Source organism: Saccopteryx bilineata, chromosome 2 (assembly GCF_036850765.1).
Source record: "Saccopteryx bilineata isolate mSacBil1 chromosome 2, mSacBil1_pri_phased_curated, whole genome shotgun sequence".
NCBI lineage: Eukaryota > Metazoa > Chordata > Mammalia > Chiroptera > Emballonuridae > Saccopteryx > Saccopteryx bilineata.
The window spans coordinates 262,490,259-262,517,460 of NC_089491.1; the positions used below are offsets into that span (position 1 = coordinate 262,490,259).

At 50.4% G+C, this 27,202-nt stretch overlaps 1 protein-coding gene across 1 annotated transcript; it reads right to left on the bottom strand.

Moving 5' to 3' along the window:
- Nucleotides 1-99: 99 nt before the first annotated feature.
- Nucleotides 100-22,655, bottom strand: FOXN4 (forkhead box N4). Its single transcript, XM_066255050.1, has 10 exons — nucleotides 22,628-22,655; nucleotides 21,746-21,834; nucleotides 8,377-8,528; nucleotides 6,316-6,440; nucleotides 6,097-6,207; nucleotides 5,653-5,780; nucleotides 4,929-5,025; nucleotides 3,652-3,859; nucleotides 1,454-1,846; nucleotides 100-416 (listed from the first exon to the last, which is right to left on the bottom strand). The coding sequence occupies exons 2-10, from the start codon at nucleotides 21,829-21,831 to the stop codon at nucleotides 157-159; spliced, it is 1,560 nt and encodes a 519-aa protein (XP_066111147.1). The 5' UTR covers nucleotides 21,832-21,834; nucleotides 22,628-22,655; the 3' UTR covers nucleotides 100-156.
- Nucleotides 22,656-27,202: the final 4,547 nt, after the last annotated feature.

A 27,202-nucleotide genomic window follows, 5' to 3' on the forward strand; every position in this document is an offset into this window, starting at 1 on the left:
GGAGGCCGGGGGGTATCAAGAACTGCTCTTAATGGGCCAGCAGCCCCACCGGAGTTTCGGAGGCCTGTGGGAGGGTGAGGGGCCTTGCTGCCAGGCGCACCGGCTCAGTCAGCTCTCCGCGCAGGTGCAGGTTTGGGGGCAGGCGAGGTCACCTGCTCAAAGCAGGGCGATGGGCTTGTTCCCCGGGGCACCCAGGTACTGAGAGGAGGAAGTGGCAGCTGACGTGGCCACACTGTCTGGGGTCGAGTATGCAGTGTACAGACCCGTCACCTGCAAGTCTGGGAAGGGCTGGTCACTGCTACCAGACACTGGGGTCAGGGCCGAGGCCCCCAGCTCGCAGCCGAGGGGCGAGTCTCCAAAGGCCCCCAGCGCATCCAGGCTGAAGCCCTCGTCCTTCATCTCCTCCCAGAGGTTCCCTTTCAAAGACAAAAGCACTTAGGTGAGCTGGCTTCGTGTCAAACAGCCCCAAGTTCAAACCCCCTCTTTAGGAAGAGGCCAGGACCACATGTGGGATTTCACGTCACATGTGGCAGGAGAACAGCTTGGAGGAGCCGGCGTTCCAGCCCGTGCTGTCCCACTGGGTGTCCTTGGAATGTCCCTTCTGTCTCAGAGCCTTAGGCTCCTTGGAAGGAAGTGGAGGTGACCTGAGAACACACCCCCACGGCTTAAACTAGGGGATGTGTGGAAAGCACTGAGCCCTCATTAAGTGATAACCACCATGGTTTAGAGCCAGAGGACAAAACAATTTCCCTTCCTTCCTCATGGTTTAGCACCATAATCCAGGGGGAGAAGCAGGAAGGTTCAAAAGTACCCATTTCACAGCTAGAACTGACTCACTAACTTGCTGACTGATTAACCTGCTAACTTGTCCATTTCCTTCACTAGACATGCCTTGAGGGCAGAGGCTATTGGCTGGCACATAGTAGGTGCACCAGTGTTAGTGAATGGATGAATCATGAGCCTTCACTGGAACCTGAACTTCGCTTGTTCATTCATTCATTCATTCATTCATTCCCATGTATGGAGGATGACCACATGTCAAGCAGTGGGTCAGTGTGACATGGCATGAGGTTGGCACATGCAAGTTGAAGCAGTTACTGATTAAACATTCGGGGTCAGACCTGGGTTGAAATCCAAGCTCTGCTACTTACTAGCCCGGTGACATTGGGCCTTCTCTTTGCCTCAGTTTCCTCAGTGGTAGAAGGGGGATATGAAATGGCAGTGGCCTCACAGGACAGTTGTAGGATGGGATGGGATTCTGCCTGCGAACTGCTTGGCAAGAGGCCTGGTATACAGTAAGCGCTCATCAAATGCTTGATGTAGTTTGCTATCACCAGGTGGTTGGGAAGTGCTTGTTGACGGAACAAGCTGGGGTGGGGGGTAAATGCAGACAGCCGTCCTCTGTCTTTCTGCCCCCCCAAGCTTTTCCCCTTCCCCTTGTTCTCAGCCTCACCCTGCAGAGCGAAGTCCATGATGCTGGGGTCCAGGGCGTCCACTTCAGTGTTCATGTCGGTGCTGATGTTGATGAAGTCCACGGGAGCCCTTCCCATGGGTGGGTGGGGGAGGGGGCTGGGGCTCAGGTCCGGCAGGGCATGTGGGGGTGGGGTCTGGGCCGGGGCAGGAGAGTCTGGGGCAAGATGTGCCTGGGGCTGGACCTGGTGGTGCAGGGGGACGGACTGCAGGGACAGGGTCATCAGTGGCTGGGGTGGGAGCTGGGAGACGGCCAGGCAGCCACGGGCCATGGCCACCGTGGTGGCGTGGGTCAGCATGGCAGCCTCGGGCTCCCCCGGTTGGCCAGGTCGTCGGCAGCCTTCCGGCCGGTCTGAGATCAGCTTGTCCAGCTCCTCTGCGGGCAAGTGAGAGAGGTCACTTAGAAGCCACTTCGCAGTTCCAGGGCTCCCACCCAGGCCTGGGTTCACAGCCTTAGACCTGTGTGACCTTACAGCCTTGTGGACTCTGTGAACCTCAGTCTCTTCTTCTATGAGATGGTGTCATAGATGCCCAAGGTTATGTGGAAATGGAATGAAAGCATAAATTGCGAAGGAACATTGAGGAATGAGTGGAGCTTCAGATAGCAAAATTGGCTCCTCTCATGGGGACAGTGCCTTACAGGATAGTTCTGTAACTCTAGGATTTCACTTGAACCTCGTAACAGCCCTGCAAGAGGGAGGTAAGGCAGGGGTTCAGATCCCATGAGTCTGGGACAAAATTAACATGCAAGGGGTCTTCGCTGACATGAAGAACTGTGGCTGTGAGTGAAATGGGATCCTCCTTACTGCCATTGTCTATAAACAAGGCTGAGATTATGCAAATTATGTTTGGTTGTTGGCTTGTATCTCATTGAGTGCAACACATTTTGAGACTAGACCACTAGGGTCCCAAGAGCTATTTAGGTTGCACCCATTTTAGAAACAAGAACACTTAGAATCTAGAAGTTGAAGAGGCCTGCCCAGTAAGTCACATTATATGGTCAGAACTGGCCGTAGCTCTCAAACCAGACCCAGAGCTCTCTGCAGGGCGAGGATCATGTAGTTCCTCCAAGCTGAGGGCTGTTGGACCCTGCTATGGTCCATCTCCTGCCATATTGACTCGTTCATCTCCAAGCTACACTCCCAACCCCTTCACACCAACACCTCAGGCAGGGTGACAGCCACCGGGCCAGGACAGATAGTCTTAAGGCTGGGTGGAATTAGCCACCCATTTCCCATTCTCCATTCATATGTCACTTGTATGCCCTCCCCTTTACATCTCTTAATTTTTAAAAATGCAGCCCTGGCTGGGTAGCACAGTTTGTTAGAGCATCATCCCAGTACACCAAGGTTGTGAGTTCAATCCCTGGGCAGGGCACCTACAAGCATCAGCCAATGAATGCATAAAATAAGTGGAACAACAAATCAATGTTTCTCCCTCACTCTCTCTCTCCCAATTCAATAAATTAAAACAAATTTCAATGCAGATGCAATATTTTTTCTAATATAAAAGTAATTCATGAACAGGATAGACAATTTGGAAAATACAGAAATACGTAAATAATCTAAAATTATCAGTGGTCTCTCCATTCACGTTAAAGATTTTGGTATATTCCTTCCCGTCCTCTCCCCCTTCTCTATCTTTATATTTAGATAGCTTTAGATATATAGGTGTGTGTGTGTGTACACAAACATACAAATATATATATTTTATATATATAAGTGAGTGTGGATATATACATATGTGAGTGTTTATATATACACATACATATCTATCTTTTATTTCTGCAGCACAAATTGCCAGAAATAGACTAGCCCAGTAAGTGGGTCTGTGCAGGTGCCTGTTTCTCCACATCCTAGCCCACACTGGGTGGTATTATTTTCTAAGTCCGTGCCAGTGCGTCAGGAAAGGTAAGAAAGCAATGTTCTCTCTTGGTTGTTTAATTCAGCATTTCTGTATGAGAAACTAGAGATTGCTCAGAGAGACTCAATGGCTTTTCATGTTTCTGCCCAGCCCCCTGCCAGGGGGTGGCAAGTATTTCACAGGAGGGAAGGAGGGGAGTTCGTCAGGTGCCCGTGCCCCACCATGGTAGCAGGAACTTGCTGCTGCGGGGCAGGACGCAGGCGGGCAGGCCAGGCGGTGCTGCGCGGGGGTGTGTTAGCATGGGGGGCCAGGCCTCACCAGGGTTGGCCATACTGCGGTGGATGGCGGCCAGGTCCTTCCTTTTCCACTTGTGCATTTCCTCCTCCATCTTGTCGATACGGGCCAGGTTCAGGGCCCACAGGCAGCCCTTGCGCGAGGACCCACTCATCTTATTCTCCACCTTCTCAAAGCACTTGTTCAGGGACAGGTTGTGCCGCACTGAGTTCTTCCAGCCATCGGGCGCCGTCTATAGGGAGAAATGGGCACGCAGGAGATCCCTCCAGAGACCTCCCCTATAACCCCTTTTTCTCCAGGGGGATCTCAAGCTGAGGCTTAGGGCAGGGCACAATGGTGGCAGGGGTTAAATGACAGTGCCCAACACTCAGCCTTGAGTTGGGAAGACAGGAGGGAGTGGTGGGGACTGTGGCGAACAGGAGGGCCTATGCCCTGACTGAAGGGGCAGCTACAGTTCAGCTCCAGCCTTTGGTCCAGAGCAGCTGAATTTTCTACTCTTTTTCTTCTACTCAGGAGGCAAGCAAGCGAGATGATACTAATGCGTGGATAACAGGTCAAGTTTATTAAATGCCAATCATTTTTAAATGCTCTTACTTTATCATTAGGTAAGCAGATACTGTAATGCATCTCATACCCTACCCTATTCTCTCTCTCTCTCTCTCTCTCCCCCCTTTCCCTCCCTCCCTCCCTCTCTCCCTTCCTTCCTTCTCCCCTCTCCCTTACATACACACACCAGTGTGCTACAATATTTCTGCTAAGAACACAGCCCAAGCGAGGGACCCCACAGCTTGGTACCCTCTGACTTCCTGCTCCATTTTTTGCTTTGATGCCAGCAAGAATAACATTACTAATGGCTAACCTTGTGCCAGGAGCTGCCAGGACCTTTGCATATAGAATCCTCACTAACCTTGCCAGCTGGGTATTATTCTCCGTCTTACAGATGAGGAAACTGAGGCTCAGAGAGGCAAAGGCTCTCACTGGGTCAGTGTTTTGCATCATTATATTTTACTGAGTTTGTGCTGAATAACTAGGCTGCCCCTCTACTCTTTGGCCCTGGGATGCCTAGGGAGCTCCTCTTCACCCGTCAGAGCCCAGCTCAAATAACCCCTTCTTTTTCTGGATTTTTTCACCCATGCCTACGTGAGTGCACATGTGCAGGCATCCTTACTGCCAGGTGTACAGACATAACGGGGGGCCTACAAGGATGGCTCAATTCAGCCTAGGTACATTTCTGGGTCTGACAGCGTTAGGGAGAGGTCAGAGTAACTTGTAGTGCCCTACCCTGGGCTGTGGCTCCTCACCTTGAAGTAGGGGAAGTGCTCCTTCATGAAGCTGTAGATCTCGCTCACAGGCAGGCTGCCAGTCTTGCTGTTCTTTAGGGCCATGGCGATCAGACAGCTGGAGGCAAAAGGTGGGAAGACCAGGGAGGAAGGGGTCTCAGGCTGACAACCCAAGGTTCCCTCTGCCAGGAAGCCTGCCCTACTTGACCCTACTGCACCATGTTCTACACTCACACAGTGTTAACTATAGATGCCTCTTCCTGGCCCTATGCCTTCCCCATCCCTTTTTCTTGACCCTGAGCTCAGCTATTGGTACTGATTTGAGAAAAACCTCACCTTTTCCTCTCTTTATCCCTTCGCCATAATTAATGTCTACGGGCCTCTAGATTTTGAGCTGTTTACCCTCCTAACCCTAAAGTCTTGTGAGGCATATAATACTATTATTTTGATGACTTTAGATATCAGAGAAAATTGAGGCTCAGAGAGGCCAAGCCACTTCCCCAAGGCCACACAGCTTGTGAGTGACAAAGTATAGCCCGGGGCTCCATTCTGGAGTGGCTTCTCAGCTCTGGGGATCGACTGACCACATGATGGTCTTTCCTGAGAGCTTGTCACACCTCGGGGTTCCCCAGTCCTTAACCCCCCCCTTGTAAGTCTGGGCCACACGGTCTAGCTGTCTCAGTGCCCTGAAGGCACCTGTCTCCTCCTCAGGCCCCCCTCAGCCACAGCCCACCCTGGACCTCACCTGTATGAGTAGATGGGCTTGGGATAGTGTTTGGGGTGCAGTTCTTGAGATGAATGCACAGCCATGCGGGGCTGGGGGTAGGGGGGCCGTGCCCCAAATGGGGAGCCATACAGGCCCACAGGAGGGCACTTCCCACAGGCAGGGACAGGGTACAGGTAGCAGAGAGAGAGAAGGTGAGAGAGAGCGTAAGTCACTCACAATGACCCCACCCCCGCCCCAGGCTAGAGAAGCGAGATGAACTGTGGTGTTTACAACCCCAGGAGATGATCTTATTTCCACCCACAGCAGGGTTTTAGGGAGAACTGAATGAACCCCTGACCCGGACTTAATGGTGGATGTTATCCCCATGTTCCGGATGAGTAAACTGAGGCTCAGAGAGGTCTTTGGCCAGTTGAAGCTCAGGGGTGTCTGCCTCTGAGTCCAGGGCCCCTCCGGGCCCGGTACCTGCTGGGCGCCTGGGGGGAGTGGGAACTGTGGCTGGGAAGCTGGAGAGAACAGCTGTGGTGGGTTCTGCAGGCCTGATGAGGGCTGGCCCCCCACAGGGAAATGGTTCATCTGCTGCGGGGGTGGGGGAGAGAAAGACACAGAGGGTCAGGGTGACAGGAGAGACCCCAGATTTGCAGGACACCCCCCTCGCTCCCCAACCCATGCAGCAGCACTTACGCTGGCTCTGTGGCTAGCCAGGGGACCCAGGCCCAGCACGCCTGGAGGGGCCATGCCAGCTGGGCCATGGAGCAGAGGACCTGGGGTGGCTCCGACATGGAGGTCAGCCACCCCAGCCAAGGAGCCTATAAGAGAGAAACAGGGAAATGCCGCTGAGCTGGAACAACTGTGGCCTTGGGCAGACACAGCCCAGTCCCTGGGCACCTCCAGACAATGGAGCCACACTACACTGTTGGGACCAGGCACATAGTAGGTGCTTGGCAAATCACTTCCCTGGCATGTAGTTATGAAGAACGTGTTCCTACTGGTTGTATAACCTTGAGCCAGCTTCAGTTTCCCCATCTGTGGCTACTGACATTGCCTACCTATAGCGTTGTGAGGATCAAATGAGATAATGTCTATAAAGTGCTTAGCATATTGCTGGAGCCATGATAATATGCTAGTAAATATGAGTCACAAATAATAATCATGGTAATGATGATGCAGTTAATACCTTAGTTCCTGTCCTTCATGAAGCTAAAACATCAATTTATTGTTCATCTCACCTCCTCCAAAGTGCACCTTGGTGCCCCAGTGCCTCTAGGTTTAGGTCCAAATGTTTCTGTGTCTCCTTTGCCCCTTGGCCAAGCCCTGCTCCTCTGCCAAGGACCGGCTCAGGAATAGCAAACACACACACCCATCCTGTGCTGGGCCTATGACAGACATTGCTAATCTATCACAGATTTGCACTGCATCAGCCTGATCTTAGGAAGCCACCTCCAATCAAGCAAAGTTGACCCACAAGATGATCCTCCCCAGGGACGATCTCTTCCAAGAAGCCTTCTGGGACCCTCAGACCTCCCTTGAGTTCTGGCTGCCACTTGGGGCTCATCCTTTGTATCTTGGTCTGTCTGCTGTGTCCTCTCTCTGACCAGATCCTCAGCTCCATGAGAACTGAGGCTACATCTTATATGACTTGGTGCTTCAAACACCTGACATAGTGACAGACACACAGGAGGTATGTGGCAATACAGTGAAGGAAGGGGCTGCCTTATGTCACCATTACCATTTATTGAACAGCTACTATGTGCAAGAGACTTTCTGCATTGAATCCTTACAATACCCCATGAGGACAGTTCTGTTATCCTTTCATGACAGCTGGGGAAACAGGTCTAAAGGAACAGTTCCTAGGTCACACAATTGTTCCCTCAGGGATTCTGGATTGTGGGTTGACAAATCCGGCCCACAGATTGTTTTTATAAATAAAGTTTTATTGGCACACAACCCATCCATTAATTTACATATTGCCTATGGCTAGTTTTGTACTGCAGTGGCTGTATGGCCTACATAGTCTAAAATATTTACTACCTGTTCCTTTTCAGAAGGTTTGCCGATCACTGTTACAAATGTGTTAACCAAGAACAATTTGTCCTCTGAAAGAAATACTCCTAAATGCTCATTTTTCAACTATTCATACTTTCAACATACTGCAATGATTGTTTTTGTTGATTGCTTTTGTTTAACATGTTCTGTGTCTCGGCATTTAATCCACTTGCTATAACTACAACTAGCCGCCATTTATTGAGCACCTATTCTGTGGCAGGCCCTGTGCTTGACACTTTTTATGTGTTCTCTTTTAATCTCTAGATCAGGGGTTAGGAAACTTCTATAAGGGGTCAGATGGCAAATATTTTAGATTTTGCCAGCCATAGGTTTTTATCTTTTCTGGGTTTTTTTTTACAACCCTTGAAATACATAAAAACAATTTTTAATACAAAGATTGTACAAAAACAGGCCACAGGCTGCATTTGGCCCAAGGGCCATAGCTTACAGACTGTAAACTGCGGGTCTGTGTTCATGGAAACTTAGCTCTCACAGGGCCTGGCACGGAGTGGTGAGCAAATGAATGAGTCACATCCCTCTGAGGAAGAGAGAACTAGTCACTTATTACAGATACTATAGACACAGAGGCCCAGAGAGCGAGAGACCTGGCCATGGCCACAAAGCAGGTGGGTGGCATTTCTAGGTGCCAGTCCTCCCCTGCGCCACCCTCACGCTGTCCCACCTTGCCCCCGAGCGTACCTGGGTGTGGGTGTGGGTGTGGTGCTCTGGGGCCGCCCAGGTCCATGCGGCCACTTGCCATCTGCTGTAGCCGAGGCACGTCCACAGCCGTGAGCCACGACAGTGACTGCAGGTCCCCAGGAAGGTCCTCATCACTGGTGGTGGCCAGGAGCCTGCAGGGAGGGGCAGGGCTCGGGAGAGGCGGGGAGCTCAGGCCAGCTCCAGGGGGCTCCCCTGCCACTGAGTCTGCCCTTCTGCCCCTGACCTCCCCAAGCCACCCCCACCCTTCAATCTGCCCATCCGGTCCCGGGACCCTCCCTTCGGCAGCCGGATCACACTTCCTCAAATCGTCCCTTCATCCACTCTTGTAACACATGTTACTTAGCCCTGACCCCCAAATAATAAGCACTAATGTTTACTGAACACTTACTATGTGCCAAGCACCTTATCAAGTCCTTCAGAGGTATTAACCTATTTAACAGTCCCAATTACTCCCTAAGGCAGGTATTATTATTATTACTACCATTTAACAGGTGGGGAAACTGAGGCACTGGCCTCAGTGCTCAACAAGCATAGTCCTGTTCAATCCCCAGAGGAACCTGAGAGGTAGGATATGCCCATATCTCCCTTTTACAGATAGGGAAACGGAGGCTCAGAGTACTGAGTCACTTGTCCAAGGCCACATGGAACATGAGGTGATGAGGCTGGAATCCAGACCATGTGGCCTGAAGCTCATGCTTTTCACCATGACCCCAGGCAGCCCCTGGAGGCTCCATTTAGGACCTGTGCCCCCCAGCCTTCTACAGATTCATAAGGAAAAGCATCACTTTCCATGGTAGGAAAAAGGCTGCCCATTGAGGATGCCAGACAAGTACCCTGATTTGCGAGAGCACTGGGCTCCACAACAGCCTTTTGTCCAGGTTATAATGTGGCTGCAAACTGGCCAGGAGCCCACATCGTGCCCCACCACACCTGCTACCTCGCAGACCAGGGGCTTTCTGGTTTGTTGCCCTGACACCCATGATCCAAGTTCTAAGCTCCAAGTTTCAAATAGTAGGTGCCTCAGGGCATCATGGAGCCGGGGAGGGAGAAAGAGAAGAAATGCAGCCCTGGCCAGGTTGCTTAATTGGTTAGAGCAGGGGCCCCCAAACTACGGCCCGCGGGCCGCATGCGGCCCCCAAGGCCATTTATCCGGCCCCCGCTGCACTTCCGGAAGGGGCACCTCTTTCATTGGTGGTCAGTGAGAGGAGCACATTGACCATCTCATTAGCCAAAAGCAGGCCCATAGTTCCCATTGAAATACTGGTCAGGATTGCCTGACCTGTGGTGGCACAGTGGATAAAGCGTCGACCTGGAACGCTGAGGTCGCCGGTTTGAAACCCTGGGCTTGCCTGGTCAAGGCACATATGGGAGTTGATGCTTCCTGCTCCTCCCTCCCCCTTCTCTCCTCTCTCTCTCTCTCTCTCTCTCTCTCTCCCCCTCCCTCCTCTCTAAAAATTAATAAAAGTAAAAAAAAAAATTAAAAAAAAAAAAAAAGAAATACTGGTCAGTTTGTTGATTTAAACTTACTTGTTTTATATTTTAAATATTGTATTTGTTCCCGTTTTGTTTTTTTACTTTAAAATAAGATGTGTGCAGTGTGCATAGGGATTTGTTCATAGTTTTTTTATAGTCCGGCCCTCCAACAGTCTAAGGGACAGTGAACTGGCCCCCTGTGTAAAAAGTTTGGGGACCCCTGGGTTAGAGCATCGTCCGGATAGCCAAGGTTGTGGGTGTGATCCCTGGTCAGGACACTTACAAGAATCAGCCAATGAATGCATAAATAAGTGGAACAACAAATTCATGTTTCTCTCTATTTTCCTCTTTCTCTAAAATCAATGACTAAAGAGAAGAAATGCAGCCTGTGGTGTTCTCGTACAGGTGACCGTGGACCCACAGAGAGGAATCAGCCTCTGCTCTCTCATCCCCTCTGTGGGTCACCTCAGTCTGGTGTTCCTGTCTCTCTCCTTCTCTCTCCCCGTCTCTCTCTCCTCCTCTCTTCCCCACTTCTTCCCATCTCTCCTGCTCTCTCTTCTTTCCTTGTGTTTTAGGGCCACAATTAGCGTTGCCATGGCCACTGCTGCTCAGTTGTCGCAGAGCCTGGGCCCTCAGCCCACCAAGCTGGCATCAGGTGACCACCCGGCCGCCCCAACGATTGGCTGCCTTGTAGGAAAACAGGGCTTGGAAATGATTTGAAAACCCGGCTGGCCCCTGTCAGCAGCAGCAGTTGGCCTGGCTGCTGTCCCCTCGTGGCCCATTGTGTGACAAACGACTGTTGCCCCTGTGGCACGTGGCCCCCATTGTCCTGGGGTCTCAATGCAATTGTTTCCGCAGCACCCCCGGCTGCCGCCCCTTCGGCAAGCTTGTAACTCATCTGGCCGAGTGACAGCCACGGCGTAGGCCTGGGTGATGCCATCTGTCCCCTCGGGCCCATGGAGACCATGGAGTGAGGCTGAGGAAGAGAGCCTGGTGTGCCACCCACTGTCAGGACTGCCTGGCTGGTCTCCACCCACCCCTCCTCACCCCAGGGCCAGCCAGCCTCCCAGCATGAGGTTGTGTGTGAGCCCCACTCCTACTCAGGAACCTGCTATGGCTCCCCCTGCCCTCACCACTCTGCCCGGCACAGGGGCCACACGGAGGGGTGGCAGGTTTCTCAAGGCAGGAGCCCTATCAGAGCCCCAAATGGCGGTGAGGTGGCTTGTAAATAAACCAGGTTCTTGGGTACACTATGGACCAGAACTTCTGGTAGCGGGTGGCTCTCACAAGCAGTACCCATGGTGGTTAAGAGCTTGGGCTCTGGGTTCTAAGTCTGATCTCCACTTACCTGTGTGTCCTTGGGCCACTGACTTAACCTCTATGAGCCTCAATTTTTCATCTGGGAAATGGGGATAAAAATAGTTCTTATCTCATAGCAGGGGTCCCTCCCCAAACTTTTTACACAGGGGGCCAGTTCACTGTCCCTCAGACCATTGGAGGGCCACCACATACAGTGCTCCTCTCACTGACCACCAATGAAAGAGGTGTCCCTTCCGGAAGTGTGGCGGGGGCCAGATAAATGGCCTCAGGGGGCTGCAGTTTGGGGACGCCTGTATAGGGTGTTATGAGGAGTAAATGTGTTATTGCATGTAAAGCACTTGGAAAAGTGTCTGACTTAGCTGTCACTAATATTAATATTAATATTAATATTAATATTAATATTAATATTGGAAGAACTTCAAAGTTTGGGGCTCATAAACCTGTTCTATTGTTGCTACCACTAGTGGTTTCCATTTATTGAGCACTTTTTGTAGGCCAGACCCTGGGCCACATGCTACCTCCATTTTACAGATGGAGAAACTGAGGCCTGAAAAGTCACGTAAATGCTCTGAGCCCACTTCCCCGTAGAGTGAGGATCACATGCTTCGTGTGTGCCTGACTCAGTAAATGGGCTAGCCTGAGTTTTTTCTTGCTACTTGTGGGCCCCACTGGGCTCCCCACTTCCTCAGCCCCTCCCCCACACGTGAGGAGCAGCAGCTGACTGTAGCTGTCAGTGTCTGTCTGTCTGCCGGCCACCCAAGCACGGTTCCCCATCCCCGCCACACCTCTGCATTTACCACTGCCCTGCTGGGAGCGCCCTTTTCTGCTTTCCCTCCCTCCACCCAAACGGTGCCCTTCCTGGAGGGTCACTTCAAATTCGGTCTTCTGTCCTCTTAATGCCAGATTCCCCTCAGACATCGCCTGACCCATGGAGAAACTGAGGCCTGGAGAGGGAAGTGATCTGCTCCCAATTCCACAGTCCAGAAAAGGACCCGAGCTAGGGCTCCTGGCTCCCCACGTGAGTGCCTTCAAGCCCAGGAGTCTCCTTTGGGAAGTCTTTGCCACCAGACTCCCAGCTCGGGGGCCCCCTCTGCATCCTGACCGTCTGCCGGGGCCGTGAGCCCCTCACTGCTGTCTCTCTGCCCTGGCCCTGCACCCGACATCACCCTGTGTCCCCACACACAGTGGCGCAACTTAAAAATCTGCTTGAGTGACCCCAGGCTACCGACACGGAGAACAGCATGACGAGGCCTGGCATGTGTCACACTTTCAGTGCTCACAGAGCTGTCCTCTGCTTCCTGGAGTCCTGTGACAGCCTCAGGGCGGGGAGACTGCACACCCCACTTTCCAGGTGCGAAAGCTGTGGCCAGATCGGTGAAAGCAAAATCATGACCAACACTTGAACTTGTGTCTGTCTGCTCCAATCTATGGCCCCCTAGGCAGAAACACAGATGTCCTCCGGGGGAGACACCCCTACCCTGGGTCTGGGGCTCTTAGCCAGGGAGTGTGAACCAGCCTTTCCCAGGAATGGGTTCAAATGCAGAGGCCAAGGGCTATCCTAGACTCTAGAGTCCTACCTGGGGGTTGTGAGGCCTGGGAAGCTGTATTTTAATGCCTCCCAGCACAACTCTGGGCTTTCTGGGGATGAGGCCAATGCTCGCACTCAATGCATTCCCCAACCCCAGGTGTCCTACATGACCATTACTGGGGTGCTGTGGCCCCACCCTGCCCTGCAGCTGGCTCAGGTGACCCCATGCTCTAACATGGGTATGTGACTGGCCCTGCAGCCCCAGGTGCACTGTATACCCCAGATGGAGCCAAACATTGATCTCCCCTCCTCCAACACACCTCCACTGTGCCTTCCTCCGGGTCTTTGCATCTTCTGTTCCCTCACCAAGTTTGCCTTTCATTCTCTCTCTGCGTACCTTCAGCGTCCCCCCAGTTGAGCCCTCATTCCTCTGAACCCCAGGGAGCACCGGAGTTGGCCATAAACCTCCACCTTCTCCCAAGCCTAGCTAATGTCCCCAGGAGGGCAGAGGCTGCACTGGGGACCCCCAGGTATGGCAGGGAGGTGGCCAGGACAGGGGCAGAGCCCACTGATGGGTGCATGTGGTCCCAGGAGGTCCTGATGCTGAAGCAGGAACCACACAGCCCCCGAGGGAGAAGCTATACCCCTAGAGCCCAGCACAGGGCTGGGCACACACTGGGTGCTCAGTAAGTGGATGAATGAACAAACAGACCCAAGCTTTCCAGATGTCCCATCCCCACCCTCCCCAGGGTCAGGCAGGGTGAAAGCCTGTGGACATGGCTTGGGGTGGGCGAGCCTTGGTGTGTGGCCAGCCCTCAGCCAAAGTGGGTTATATGTTTGGTCTTATGTTGAACTCTCAAGAGACTGATCAAGCAGGTATTGTTTCATTTCTGCCTTCCCATTTGCCAGAGAGAAACACTGAGGCCAGGGAGGAAGCAGGCTTGTCTTGGTTACCTGAGCAAGAGACTGGGTTAATCACAGCCCCACTACCCTTTTTCCCTGCCTTACAAGGAATGGTGGAAGCTACGTGCTCTGTGAATTCTAGAAAATCCTAGCACTGTGCCTGCCAATATATTGGGAGCCACTAGCCACATGGGGCTGTTTAAATGTAAATTCATTAAAATTAAAATTCCAGACTCAGATTTTGCATCACACCAGCCACGTTTCCGGTGCCCAGGGGCCACACGTGGCCAGTGGCTGCCACAGTGGACAGTGCAGAAAGTTCTATAGGTGGCACTGACCTGGAACATTCTTGTCAGTCTTAATGGGAAAATCTGGTGTTTTTCCATTGCCTTATAATAAGTTTAAACCTTGATTTAGGTTTGGAAATTTCAGGAGCCGATTTCATATGTTTTCATATGTTTCCTTATAAAAGATTGTCCAGTGCACCCCTACCAGTGAGGAAGTTACAGAGCAGGGCTCAGTAAAAGTGCCTTGTGAGGCAGTGTGCAGAGCAGTGAGTTCTCTGTCCCAGGAGCATCCAAACAGGAGCCAAGGGGCTTCTCAGGCCCCTGCTGGGTGAGATGAGTCCCAGCAGCCTCCAAGGTCCCTTTGCACACAGAGACCCTGTAATTCATGGCAGCAGTGTGCTGGCAAAGGCCCTGGTTGCGTTTCTAAAGGGTTTGTATCCGGGGCAAACTCCTTCTCCTCTCCAGACCTCAGTTTCCCCATCTGTAAAGCAGTGGTGGCAGAGCAGAGGTTCCCTGAGAGCAGCACCAGCACTCGGCCTCTAGGAAGGCAGAGAAGCTCAGTGATTAGAAGCAGGCATGATTCCCCAAGGCAGGTGGACCTAGGCCTGAACTCTTCCTGGCTGTGTGACCTGGGGCAGGTGACTCACCTTCCCTGGGCCTCAGTTTCCCTGTGTAGAAAATGGGAATAAGAGCATCTACACTAAACTGGCTGTTGACAGAATGGTCACCATTTATTAACAGTTCAGTGAAACATCTAGCCTTTTGCTGAAAAAGCAGGTTTCGGTTCAGGATTTCAAGGTGACCCTGACACTGCATCTTCCTCAAACCAGGTGGGGGATTCATCATGGACAGAGACTGGGAGCCCTCATCATGAGCAGAGAGCTTTCTGGGCCAAAAGAAAATAAAAAGACCTATCTGGAAGTTCAGAGGCGCCCTGAATTCAGTAGTTCACCCATTGCTCCTCACTACACACACACACACACACCCAGGGGGCGTCATCACCCCCTTTCACAGATTGGAAAGGTGAGGTCGAGCCAGGTGAACATGCGTCAGCAGCCCCCTGGCAGCGGCCCCAGGTACCTGCTGCAGTGCCTTCCCCCTGTCCTTCCCAGGCCTCAGTTTCCCCATCTGGAAGGAACGCAAAGGGTTGAGCCCCTTCCATCTCTGTGGGCCCATAGGCTGCAGGGTGGGGACTATAGAGGTGGGCAGCCCACCTCTGCCAGGAAATGGGGGGAAGCTGAAAGGTACAACCCCATTCCGAAGGGGTAGGAGCATGCAGTGTCCCAAGTGGGAGGTAGAGCCTGGTTAGGAGCGAGGTGGTTCCCTGGGACAATCAACACCAGAATAACACTGACATCAGCATCATAATCCAGCCACCATTCTCCAAGCACATGGGCTTATCACCGCATGTGCATCCTGTGTGACCTTGTGACTTTTGCTCAGAAGGCTCTGGACCCATCAGAAAGCCCTGGACCCATCAGAAGGCCCAGGCCCTCTGCAGCACCACATTCTCAGCCCACCTAGCTGGGGACCCAGGTCATGGCCTCTCATTGCTCTCTTCCCAGCCTCTTAGTGTAGTGGTTATGAGTGTAGGCTTTGGTGTCAGCCAGGCCTGGGTTTGAATCCCACCCAACCACTTAGTAGCTATGAGCCTTGTCTGCCGTCATCTTCCTCTTTGAGGCTCAGTTTGTCCATCTATAAAATGGGGGTGCTAACAACCATACCCATCTCACAGGGTATTTGTTTTAAGGATTAAAAGAGACAGTGCAGGTGGGTGCCCAGCTCATCAATGTGCATCATATGGTAGAGGCTTGCATTATGCAAACGTTCTCTAAAGAGTATGGATCCAGCATAAAGGGGCCTCCCTGGGCATGGCCACTAGCAGAGTATCTGACATGCGGTAAACATCTGCTTCCTTCCACAAATACTTCTTGAACTTCTGCTTGCCAGGCCCTGTCCTGGGAAGTAGGCAAAACGCCTTCTGTCAAGATCACTTTCTAATTGACATGGGAATGCAAAGGAGGGAGAACGACCCTGTAGCATGCCCACCTTCCTGCCAGTCTTCTTGTTTATCTGATAGCCTTTGGGGTGGCTACTTATTGTACCCATTTCACAGATGGGATGGCTGAGGCCCAGAGAAGGGAAGAGATGCCCTTCGGCCACACAGCGTGTCAGCAATGGACCTGGGATTGAAACCTCCCCCCTGGAGCCTGTTCACTCAGCTGCTCTGCCAGTTTGGCTGAAGTACATCAGGCTGTGGGCAGGAAGGGTAAATCATCATTGTACCACTTTTAGAAGAATCTCCTAGGTGCCCCCATGGTAACAGAGCCACAGTCAGGGGACGCTGCGGTGGCCCCAGGCCAAGTGAGACACCACTGGCGTCCACGGCTGCTATCCTGCTCTGCCTGGGGACCAACCTGACAACGTTAATTAACAATGTCCTTAATCAGTCATGCTGATGGAGGGATGGAAGATGTGCCGGGTGCAGGGTACTAGAGGAGTGAAGGGGGCTGAGCCCAGGGAGACCCGGGTTCCAGTCCTGGCTCCAGTCCTATGGGGGTCCTGGGGCAGGTGCTCCATGCCTCTGAGCCTCAGTTTCCTCCTGTGCAGAAGAGGGTCTGTCTTTGGTAGGTAAACCATGGGAAGAGTGCAGTGCAGAGTTTGGGTCAGATGCTAGAGAAGTGTTTGCAAAATACCCAGCAGCCAAAGTGGCCTTTCAAAAGGTACACCAGAACCTGTCTCCGTCCTTAAAATGAATCAGGGGAGTGAGTCCAGCTCCTTGCTATGATCTGGCCTTTGGCTATCTCTTTCCCATTCCTTCCTTCCCACCCCTACCTTCTCTTCCTCTCTGCTCTAGCAAACCTCTTTATGTTTGAGTTCCTCAAACATTCTAAGTTCTCTTTGCTCATGCTCTTCCTTCTGCCTGAAATGCTATTTCATGTACTCATTCACGACTGGCTCTTTCTCATGCTTCTGGTCTCAGCCTAAATATTCTCTCCTCTGAGAGGCCCTTCCTGGCCACCTCCCAACCCCAGTGGTCCTTCATTTTGCAATTAGATATTCATTTATATGTGTTTCCAGTCTTTTACTCTAGGAGGACAAAGGTGGGAGGCCCTCTATTTTGTTCAGCACCCAGAACAAGGCCTGGCATCTCTTGGGCATTTAGTACATACCTACCGGAATAGAAAAGGGAAGAAGGATCCCTCATCCTATCTCTAACATATCTTGCATTTTCCAATCTCTATCCATTTTCTGCCCAGCTGAGATGCCACTGCCCCCAGGAAGTTCTCCCAGACCTGTTCCAGCATCTCCCAGTCTTTCAGTTCCTAGAATGATTTATGCCGTTAGCATCTACACATAGCACAAACACCCAAGATTACCCATTAATTTTACTCAGGCATCTCCTCCCATCTGTATCTGCCTTCTAGATGGATGCCCAACTCCTGGAAGACGGGGATAACTTTGTCTTACACTTGAAGGCAGACTCAGAGTGACTTTCATTCCAGGCTTTCATTCTTGCATGTGACAAACATTTGTCTACGCAAGGTGAGCTGGACCCCATCACCCCTGCCTTGTTTATAAAGGTGCAATACAGTTGTGTACTGGTAAAGGAGCTAGACAGGTGCCTGCACAGGGTCACACATATTTGTGGATGGATTCCAGTTTCTGTAGGGATCTTTGTCTACATAACTGAAGTCTGCAGCCCACACTGAACCCTTTATTTCCTATCTTGGGGTTCCTTAGAGTTGATATAGCAAATGAACAGTGGAAGGAACTCCTCTTTGGGGTTCAAATCCCATCTCAACCCCTCTGTACCCGTGGGAGCTTGGGCAAGTCACTTTACCTCTCTGCACCTCAGTTTCCCCATCTGTAAAATGGGTTAATAATAATGATTTCCACTAGACAGGACAGATAAACTCTAATACAGGGCCCCAGCATACAGGAGGTGCTCAAACATGGTTCTTTCTTCCTTCCCACTGTGTTCTCTCCTTTTGCCTTGCATGGTCACTGGGAGGGGTTTGGCCAGATAGTACTGTCACTGGGGGGTGAGATGACCATCCCAGTAGTGCAGAGGCATGTCTGGCCCTCCCTGGGGTGTCACCACCCCTCTGGTTACAAGAGGAAGTTTCACCTGCCTTCTCCAGATGTGGTTAGGAAAAAACTGTTACATCACCACAAACTGTTCTTGTTTCTAATCCAACCTTTACACAAAAGGGATTAAGCATTTCACAGAGCTAACATATCTTTTGTACCTATTTCCAGGGGAAAAAAATCAAAAGCAATTTAGCAAGATCAGATATTTCCAACTGGGCCAAGAGGGAGGATATGTGAAATGATTATATTAGGAATTTGGAAAAGAGAAGCTTCGCTTTCCAGGACTTGGTTTAGGACCGTGTGTGCGTGTGCGCGTGTGCGTGTGTGTGTGTTTCTGGGGGTGGAACCTCAGGAAGGCCGTCTCTCTCCCTTGCCCACCACGTAGGATGAGGAGCTGTTCTGGCACTGGGAGGGTGAAGGATTGTAAGGATGTTGGGATGGTCACCGCCCCTGACAGATGGGTCCCCCACACCCCCTGCAAGGAGGTTACAGCTGATGGGTGGAGCCACACTGACATGGGGGTTAAACCATCCCCATACACAGCTCAGTGGGAGGGTTGGAGAAAAGGTAGCTAGCGTCTGCCTGTCCTGGTCCACGCAACAGGATTTTGTCATCACTTGAGCATACAGCCTCCCTGCATTTCCGTGGACATGTTACATCTCACGTGACATTCACCCAATCATCCATCCACCCAATGGATATTTATCCCCCACGTGCTCTGTACTGCGGTTCACAGATGAGAAAACCACCATCCAGAGAAGAGAAGGGGTGTTGCCCAAGGTCACCTAATTTATTAGCGGCTAGACGGAAGGTCTGGCGCAAAGATTGTGACGAGAACCACTGAGCTGCATGGGAGAAGGTGAAGTTCCGAGGAGCCAGCAGCCAGCCTCTCTCACCTTTTTGGGTCTCAGTTTCCCAATCTGTAAAAGGAGGTTGTTGGACTGGACCTCTAGAATAAATTCCAAAAGTTGAGGCAGGTGGCTAAAATCTGCAGCTCCATGCCTTCCTGAACGCATGCCTTTGGGCAAGTCATGACCTTGGGCCACCACATCTTGTCTATAAACTGGGATAATGCTAGCACCTCTCTCACAGTTGTTACCATAAAGATGAAATGAGATGGTGCACTTGCTAAGGAACTTAGCAGGTGCCTGGCATACAGTAGGTATGGACTTCCCTCCCAGCCTTTGAGCCAAGGGGACATCAGCTAACTCTTGTTGAGAATGAGCTGTTTGCCGTTGCCCAGGAGGTCAGGGCTGCCCCACCCCCTGGCCCCTGGCCAGTGTTGCAGGTGGGCAGACTGCTGCCAATTTGCTGTCTGGCCCTGTCCACTGACTCCCGACAGCTCCCTGGGGACAGGGCAGTCGCCTCCAGCTGCTGCCCATGCCCCCCCACTGCCCTGAACACAGCCATTGAATGTTAACGGCTAAACTCAACCCCTGGGGATGGAGGGGCAGGCGGCTTTGTGGAGGGCTACATGGCGGCTGGAGTCAGGCCGGACCAGCAACCAGAGTAGTCCTTGGGAGCCATTCTCGGAGGGAGAGAGGGGGAATGAGAAGCCCATAGACTTCTTCAGGGCTATCAAGTGGGGAGAAACAGTGGGACCGGTTGCCAAGGGTGGAGGAGTTGCCACATGATCATTAAAACTTTCCCTCCAAGTGCTCTGTCCCAGGACTGGCTAAACAACTCTTCTAGATAGAGGTGTAGAAACCTCCCAGTAACCTTCACATTGGGTTCTCTCATTGTTCCATTGCACAGATGAAGAAACTGAGGAACAGAGAAGGAGAGTGACTCGCCCAGGGTCACACAGCTGGGAGGTGGTAGGGCAAGTTATTCTGTTCTAGCACCTGTGTTCCTCACCAATGGGGTGGGGGAGGTGGCAGCCACAGTACCCTCTGGGTGCAGTAGCCTCAGGTTCAAATTCTCATTTTACCCAGAACAAGCTGCTTCACCTTGTGAAGCCATTTAATCTGGTTGAGGCTTGGTTTCCTCATCTGCCAATTGGGCACAATAGTACTACTCTGATGGGGTGGCTATGGCACAGGTCACGCAGGTAATAAAGGGTTAAGAAACCACCAGTTATGATGATGATGGTGATATAAAGATGACGAGGATAATGATGTTATTCTGCCTTCTAGATATGCTAGTCGTTTGACACAAGAAAACAACCCAGAATCCACGTGACTAAGAAATGCTGGGCACTCACTTTCCCAGGATCATACAGTTGGTGACTAGCAGAGTCAGTAATTATTATTTAGTCTTTATAACAACTCCATGTAGTGGGTGCTATTTCTATTCTCATTTTGTAGATGAGGAAACTAAGGCTCAGAATGCTCCCCACAGCCAGAGAAGCTGGGGTTCTGACTCCAGAGCCCAAGCTCCTAACTCTTAGGCTGCCCTCACTCCGCTTGCCATTATTTTATTTATTTATTTATTTTTTTCATTTTTCTGAAGCTGGAAACAGGGAGAGACAGTCAGACAGACTCCCGCATGCGCCCGACCGGGATCCACCCGCACTTGCCATTATTTAAACCCTTCTGGCCCTGGAGAAAAACTCAGAGGTTTATAGTTTGGGGAAGAGACATTTCATTTCTCTGAGCCTCAGTTTCCCCACCTGCACAACAAGCCTCATCAGAGCAGCCTCCTAGGTTGAGGTGAGTGATGAGGAGAGAGGGGCTGGCATAGGTGCTTATAAATTGCCAAGTGCCTGGTCCACATCCAGGGTCCCAGCTCCACACATGGCAGGCTCTCAGCAAATATTTGTTTGAATTTCTGTCTCAACTGGGCAGCCTGCAGACCCCAGTGCTCAGGAAGCAACCTCCGTCTAACTGAGGGCTGAGGTCTTTCCCACAAGGCACTAGGATGGGGGATGTGAGGTGACACCCTGCCCTTTTCCCACTCCATAATTGGGGCTATTCCCCCCCTCAACTCATAGATAGGGTGTTGGCCATGGGAATGGGGCCTCCCAGGCCTCGAGGGAGAGTGGTTGGGAGGGGACTCCAGGTGCTTCCTTTTTTCTTATAATCCCTCCCATTGGCTGTGTGACCTTAGATAAGCCCTTTCTCCTGTCTTGGCCTCAGTTTCCCTATCTGTAAAAGAAGGGGGGGCTGGACTGGTTGAGCCACCTAAAGGCCTTACTAGGTCTGAGGTTTGAAGACAAAAGTGTGTGAAGACACACACTTTTATGTCACTTCATTCTGTCTCAAAAAATAACTTATTTTGTTTGGCCTCAGTCTCCATCTAATTTATTCCTCAAATACATGAGACCCTGAGGAGACCTTAAGACCATCTAATTCAATAGCATCATTTCACTGATGAAGAAATGAGGCCAGAGTTGACAAGAGACTTGCTCAAAGTCATACAGCCAGGCATAGGACCCAGGAGGTCACCCAAGGAGGATAGAAGCCATCATTCAAGTTTTAGGGGGCATTTTCTGAAGCACTGTGAGGGCCACTGGAGGAGAAGCAATAGCTGCTTTTGTCACCTTAACATTCACAGGGATACCTAATCCCCTAGGGATACCCAGGAGAGGGCTTTCCTTGGAAAGGAAAAAAGACTGCAGGCTTTTAGTGGCTTCACTGCCCCAGGCCACAAGCCTTCCGGAGAGACCAACCTTAAAATCAAGACTTCCTAGCTCTCCTACCAAATTGCAGAATTTAATGGAACAACAGTTCTCAGAAACCAAAAACAGCAGGTATACACTTTAAACAATTACAGAATATGTTGTTATTGTTGAAGCCCTCACCTGTATTCCTGTGGAGAGGGGCGGTGATTTTGCCCTGAGTTTCGAATAATTCCTGACATTATGGATGAGATGTCACTTTCTATCATCTCCTTGGAGAAAAGACAAGCAGAAAACAAAGCTCCCATGAGCACGGATGTAGACAAGGCAGAAACTCAGTTTTCCCACAATTCAGAAAGTTAAGCTCAAACAACCAACAGTATACTTAAAAAAGAAAGAAAGAATAAAGTACTAGAGGATTCTTCGGCTTCACAGGTCACTTTCCCAGGGTAATTCTACAGGGTTTTAGAAGCGAATGAAGAGAATGGAATGAAATTCCAGGTTCTTTCAAATTAATGGGGGAAGGGCAGAGGAAGACTCTAGAATCTAAATGTCAAGTCTTAGAAAATGTGGACTGGCAAAATAGAAATCAGAAAAACCTGGTTTTCTTCTAAGCCTAATATTTTCAACTGCAGCTCAGTTATGATCACTTTGAAAATAAAAGGCAAAAAAGGGCAGCTTCATGTTTCATAGCCAAACAGCCACTTGCAAAAGGAATAATCCCCACATGGCTCCCGCCCTGGAAATGCCTTCAGAAATGCCACATGCCCTTGTCGGAAAACCAATCCAACCCCCACCTCACAGCCGTTCCACACAAACATAGACTTAAAAAAAGAAATCTTCCCTAAGTTTCTCGAACTCCAAGCCTGAAACGTACACAGTAACCCACCAAAGATTCTCAGATCCGCCCCCCCCCAAAATCATTCAGGGATCCCCAGGAAGGAAAAAGAAATGAAGCAGAATAAGGCAGCCCCTGCGCCCCCTGCGCCCGGGTCTCCACCCTGGAAATGCAATGCAGGGCACTTCCCGGGAGGAGGGGGCAAAGCCGACCTTGCAAGGCGGTACCTGGAGCCGATCTTCGCCGAGCCGCCGCCACCCGCGCTCCTGGGGCGGACAGGGGTTTCAGAGGGGGACTCACTCGCGCTCGCCCCTCGCGTTCTGCAATTTGGCCGCCGTCGCAGCAAGAACCGTTTTTAAATTTCCCTCTCTGGAGCTGTCCAGCTCAGAGCATGCGCAGTAGCCGTGCTGGGGGCTTTCCCCCCCTAGGGTCAGTTACAGGGCAGGGTCAAGGGGATGGCTGCGGGCGTTTCCCAACAGCAGCGAGCCTTGCACGCCCCGGGGCTCCAGGTAGGGTGGGGCGCAGGGGTAGGGACACCCCTCTTCAAACTTTGCCCACAGTGGTAGCAACTGCATGCCAGTGAGCCTGTATTGAGGAGCAGTGGGAGGGAGATTTAGGCCAAAAGAATTAAATTGCAAAAGGATACCGGGTGCATTAAAACTTGGCAATCCGTCACTGCCCAGTGGGAAAGGAGGTATGGGTGGAGAGATCTGTTGCAACTCCCTGTTTCCCCTAAAAGGGGGGACGGGCCGGGAGGCCGAGTCGGGGCCCCAGGTAGACGCGGATTCCGGCCACCTGTCCCTTTAAGAAAGTTGCGCCCGCGCGGGCAGGCGCGCGGCACGCGGGGCGGGAGGGGACAGCCGGCCCGAGCGCTCACGCTGGACGCCTCCACCTGCCGGGCCGCGAGGGGGGCTGGGCTGAGCGCAGCGGCCCGGCGCGGGGGGCGCCCGGGTCTGCGCGCGGTGCTCCCCTGGCCCGCGTGGAGACTGAGTCAGCCCACCGAGAGGGCCGCGGGGCTCGGCCACGGTGGGCAGCTGAGGTGGAAGCTGCTGCGCTCGGGGTCCGGAACCGCGGTCCCAACCCGCTGAGCCGTTGGGGGCTGCGGCCCGCCGGTGCGCCCGCGCTCCCGCCTTCCTAGGCGCGGGTCCCGCGCCGCCCCGCCCCGCCCCGCCCGCCAGGCAGCCGCCGCGGGAAAGGTGGCGCGGTCCGCGGGCGGGCGGGCGGGGCCGAGCCGACAAAGGTCTCCCCCAGTCCCCTTAAAAGGTTTGATTAGTTAGATCCTCTGAGGAAGTTTGCATTTCAGAACCCTTCACTCTTGAGTTTCTGTTGGAATAATTGACCATGGTCACAACAATAATAAATAGTCATAGTCACCTTTTATTTATTTACTTAATTCTGCCGCCTCGTTTATTCTTCACACCCGCCCCTTTGGAGCTAGGGTGGTCCCCTTTTTGCAGATGGGGAAATTGAAGCTTTTAGCCGTAGTTGGGCCAAGGGCGCAAGGCCAGGAAGTGGCTGAGGCGGGCCTCGAACCTAGGTGAGGGCCCCTGCGCCTGCGTGTGACCCTCAGGCCCTAGCATACAAAGCTCCTGGAGTTTTGGGGGGCTGTCCTGACCTTATGTATCCGCAGCTGGCAGGGGAATGTGTCTCCGCATCTGTGGTAGAGAAGGCTTTTTTACCCGTTGTTTAAGTTAAGGCAGGGAGCTGGGGCTCCTTGTGTTGGATGTACCTGGATTTCATTTTTCATTCAGATGGGCTGTGCCCTTGGCGCTGGTCCATGTCCTGAATGGTTTTCTTGTAGCACCTGGGCGCCCATTCTTCTTTCTTCTTGGCTAGGAGTAAATGGATCAGTTTGCATTCTGTAGGGGGTAGGGGCTGGGGAAATAATTTACAGATGTTAGTTAAGGTCATGATCATGAAACTTTCTCAGTTTTCATCTCTCTCCGACCTGCATATATTTAAATTTTGTATTTTGATTGATTATAAAGGTAGCTTACAATGCTTCAAATGTCCTTGAATGACCTATAATCAATTCATCTGTTAAGTTGTACCAATTCAAAGCATTTGAGTTTCTTTTAATCTTTAATGGAGTTGTAAGTAAATGGGGTGACTTGACAACCACCTTTTGAAGTAACAGCCCTTTTCATTGCGGGATCATTTTGTATCTTTAGAGTGGTTTGGAAATAAAGTCTTTTCTTCTGAAAGCTGAAGGATTCCGTAAAGCTTTCAAAATAAAAGGCATTTTGTCGGGGAGTTCTGTAGACACATGCACAATGGAAAAGAGGAGCAAGGACCATTCATTAAAAGACAATTTTTTAAAAAAGAGATTCAGGATGTTCTGGGCAGCCCTCAAAAGCCCCTTTTTTGTGTGTGAATTTGGTTTGCATGAATTTTTGGCAGGCAAGTGTGGTCGTTTCACTAAAGATGGGGATTGTGAGTGCTCTGCTTCAGGATTGGGTGATGACAATATTGCCACTCAAACATCTACTGTCAAGAGTTATTCTGATAATGCAATATCTTAGCAGAAATCCTTTTGTTAGATTAGTGCATTCCCCCTCCCTTTTATAAATGGATGGTGTTCTCAAGCCTGCTGAACTGTGAGTCACCTGGGGTGAAGTCAGAACCATAAAAGGGAGGAGCTAAGAATCTTTATGTACTGTACTTACCAACTTATTTCTCATTCATTTTGAACATGCTGGTTGTGTAGCAGATGGCTCAGATGTAAACTATCAATATCAAGAGGTAGATATGCTAATCCCTTTTCAAAGGTAGATTGATCAAAGCAATCTATCATGTTTCAAAGACTTTCTAGCAAAAAGATGGCAAACTAAGAAAATACAAACCCCCAAATGTTGTTTGGCAAATAATGCTATTTCCTGGTAGAAACTGATATGGAAAGTCAGTCTTTGGTTAGAAAAACATAGCCATCACTGGGAAAGTAATCAATAAGAAGGTACTTGATGCAATGATAGATCATCTTCCAGAAATCCTGCAATTTATGTCTGCTGGTTGTCGACATAACAAACATCAAACCTGTAGAGAATTGTTATAAGAGTTTATTTGAGCCAAACTGATGACAGTTGTTGGGAAGCAAGATATCAACAACTGAGATATCTTGCTCCGCTGAGATCCTTATTTTTTAAACAAGCGTTGCAGGTGACTCTAGGATCAAGTAAGTGTGGACACTTGTACCACATGATCTCCTTACTGAGGTAAAGGTGGCCAGCACTCTTTTTTTTTTTTTTAAGTTAAAGAAGGCGAAGTTCACCTGTGTTCATAAAAAAATGGCACTTTAGCATTTGCTACTGGCTAGCGAGAGTCTCAGGTTGGTCCTGATATTGCCAAAGGAGCTGTTCACCTGCTACTGAGATTTCTGCAAGGCTGAGCCAAAAACCCACCTCTGAGAAAGGAAGCAAAAGCAATAAGTATACAGCTTTTCTGTTTACTCTGTGGTTCAAAATAGTAGGAAATGCTCTACTCTGGGCCTGTGTTCTGAAGTTTTGATAGTTGAGCAATTATCTGCCTGGTCTATGCAGAGCTAGGATACCAATGGCTTTCTTTCTAAGAGATGTTAATGATGTTGAGGATGAGCTGAAACAACTTAGTTATAAGTAAGAAGACCAATTCCTCATGTGCACTGTGCAGGCACAGTGTTTGTACTGTTAAGATGAAAAACTGCTAATTCATTCATTCTTTTTTTATGGTCAAGTAATAATTTCATTGTATGTACGTACATCTTTATCCACTTGTCTGTTGATGGGTACTTGGGTTTCTCCATGTCTTGGCTATTGTAAATAATGCGGCAATGAACGTAGGGGCGCATATATTCTTTGGAATGACTGTTTTGGGTTTTTTTGTATATATACAAGTGGAATTGCTGGGTCATAAGGTGGTTCCATTTTTAATTTTTTAAGAAACCTCCATACTGTTTTCCGCAGTGGCTGCACCAGTCTGCATTCCCACTAACAGTGCAGGAGGGTCCCCTTTTCTCCACATCCTCCCCAACACTTGTTGTTTGTTGATTTATTGACAATAACCATTCTGACAGGTGTGAGGTGATATCTCAATGTGCTTTTAATTTGCATTTCTCTGATAATTAGTGATGTTGAGCATTTCTTCATATGTCTATTGGCCATCTGTAGGTCCTCTGCCTGTTTTTAAATTGGGTTGTTTGTTCTTTTGGTGTTGAGTTGTATGAGACCTTTATAAATGTTGGATAGTAATCCCTTACTTGATGTTTCATTGGTGAATATCTTCTTCCATTCGGTAGGTTGTTTTCATTTTGTTGATGGTTTCCTTTGCTGTCACAAACAGCAGATTTTCTGTTGAATACGGGCAGCCAAGTTTCTGCTGCTTTAACACACATTATATTGCACCTTACTGTGCTAATGCTGAGGTGTGCAAAAGCAAATGCTTTGAGAAAAAGAAAACTTGATACAGGATTACTTAATTCCAATGCCTCTATCTTGGTAATGACCACGTTGAAACTATTGAGCAGTTATCTGCTATTTGGGTTAAGTTTAAAGGCACAAAACTAATTTAGAGACTAAAGCCAGCTCCTACAGTAGCAATGGTTTAAAAGCTGGGCCATCTCCTGACTGCTATTACTGAATAGCTGATATTCTTATAACGCTGATATTCATCAGGCCCTGAAAAACCCTGAGATACCTTCTGAATTAAAAAAAGACATCAAGTTGTTTGGCATAATCTTAACCTTAAGCTATTTTTTATTTTTGGAAAATAAATAACCCCTGGTGTCTTAACATAGTAATTACATATGAATTAGAACATTTATTCAGAAC

Excerpts from the sequence above, each read along its gene's own strand:
- FOXN4 (XM_066255050.1), bottom strand. The coding sequence starts at position 21,831 with ATGATAGAAAGTGACATCTCATCCATAATGTCAGGAATTATTCGAAAC. Across the intron at positions 5,026-5,652 it reads AAGCCCATCTACTCATACAG|CTGTCTGATCGCCATGGCCC; the intron begins GTGAGGTCCAGG and ends TTTTGCCTCCAG. Across the intron at positions 1,847-3,651 it reads CCGCAGTATGGCCAACCCTG|AGGAGCTGGACAAGCTGATC; the intron begins GTGAGGCCTGGC and ends ACTTGCCCGCAG.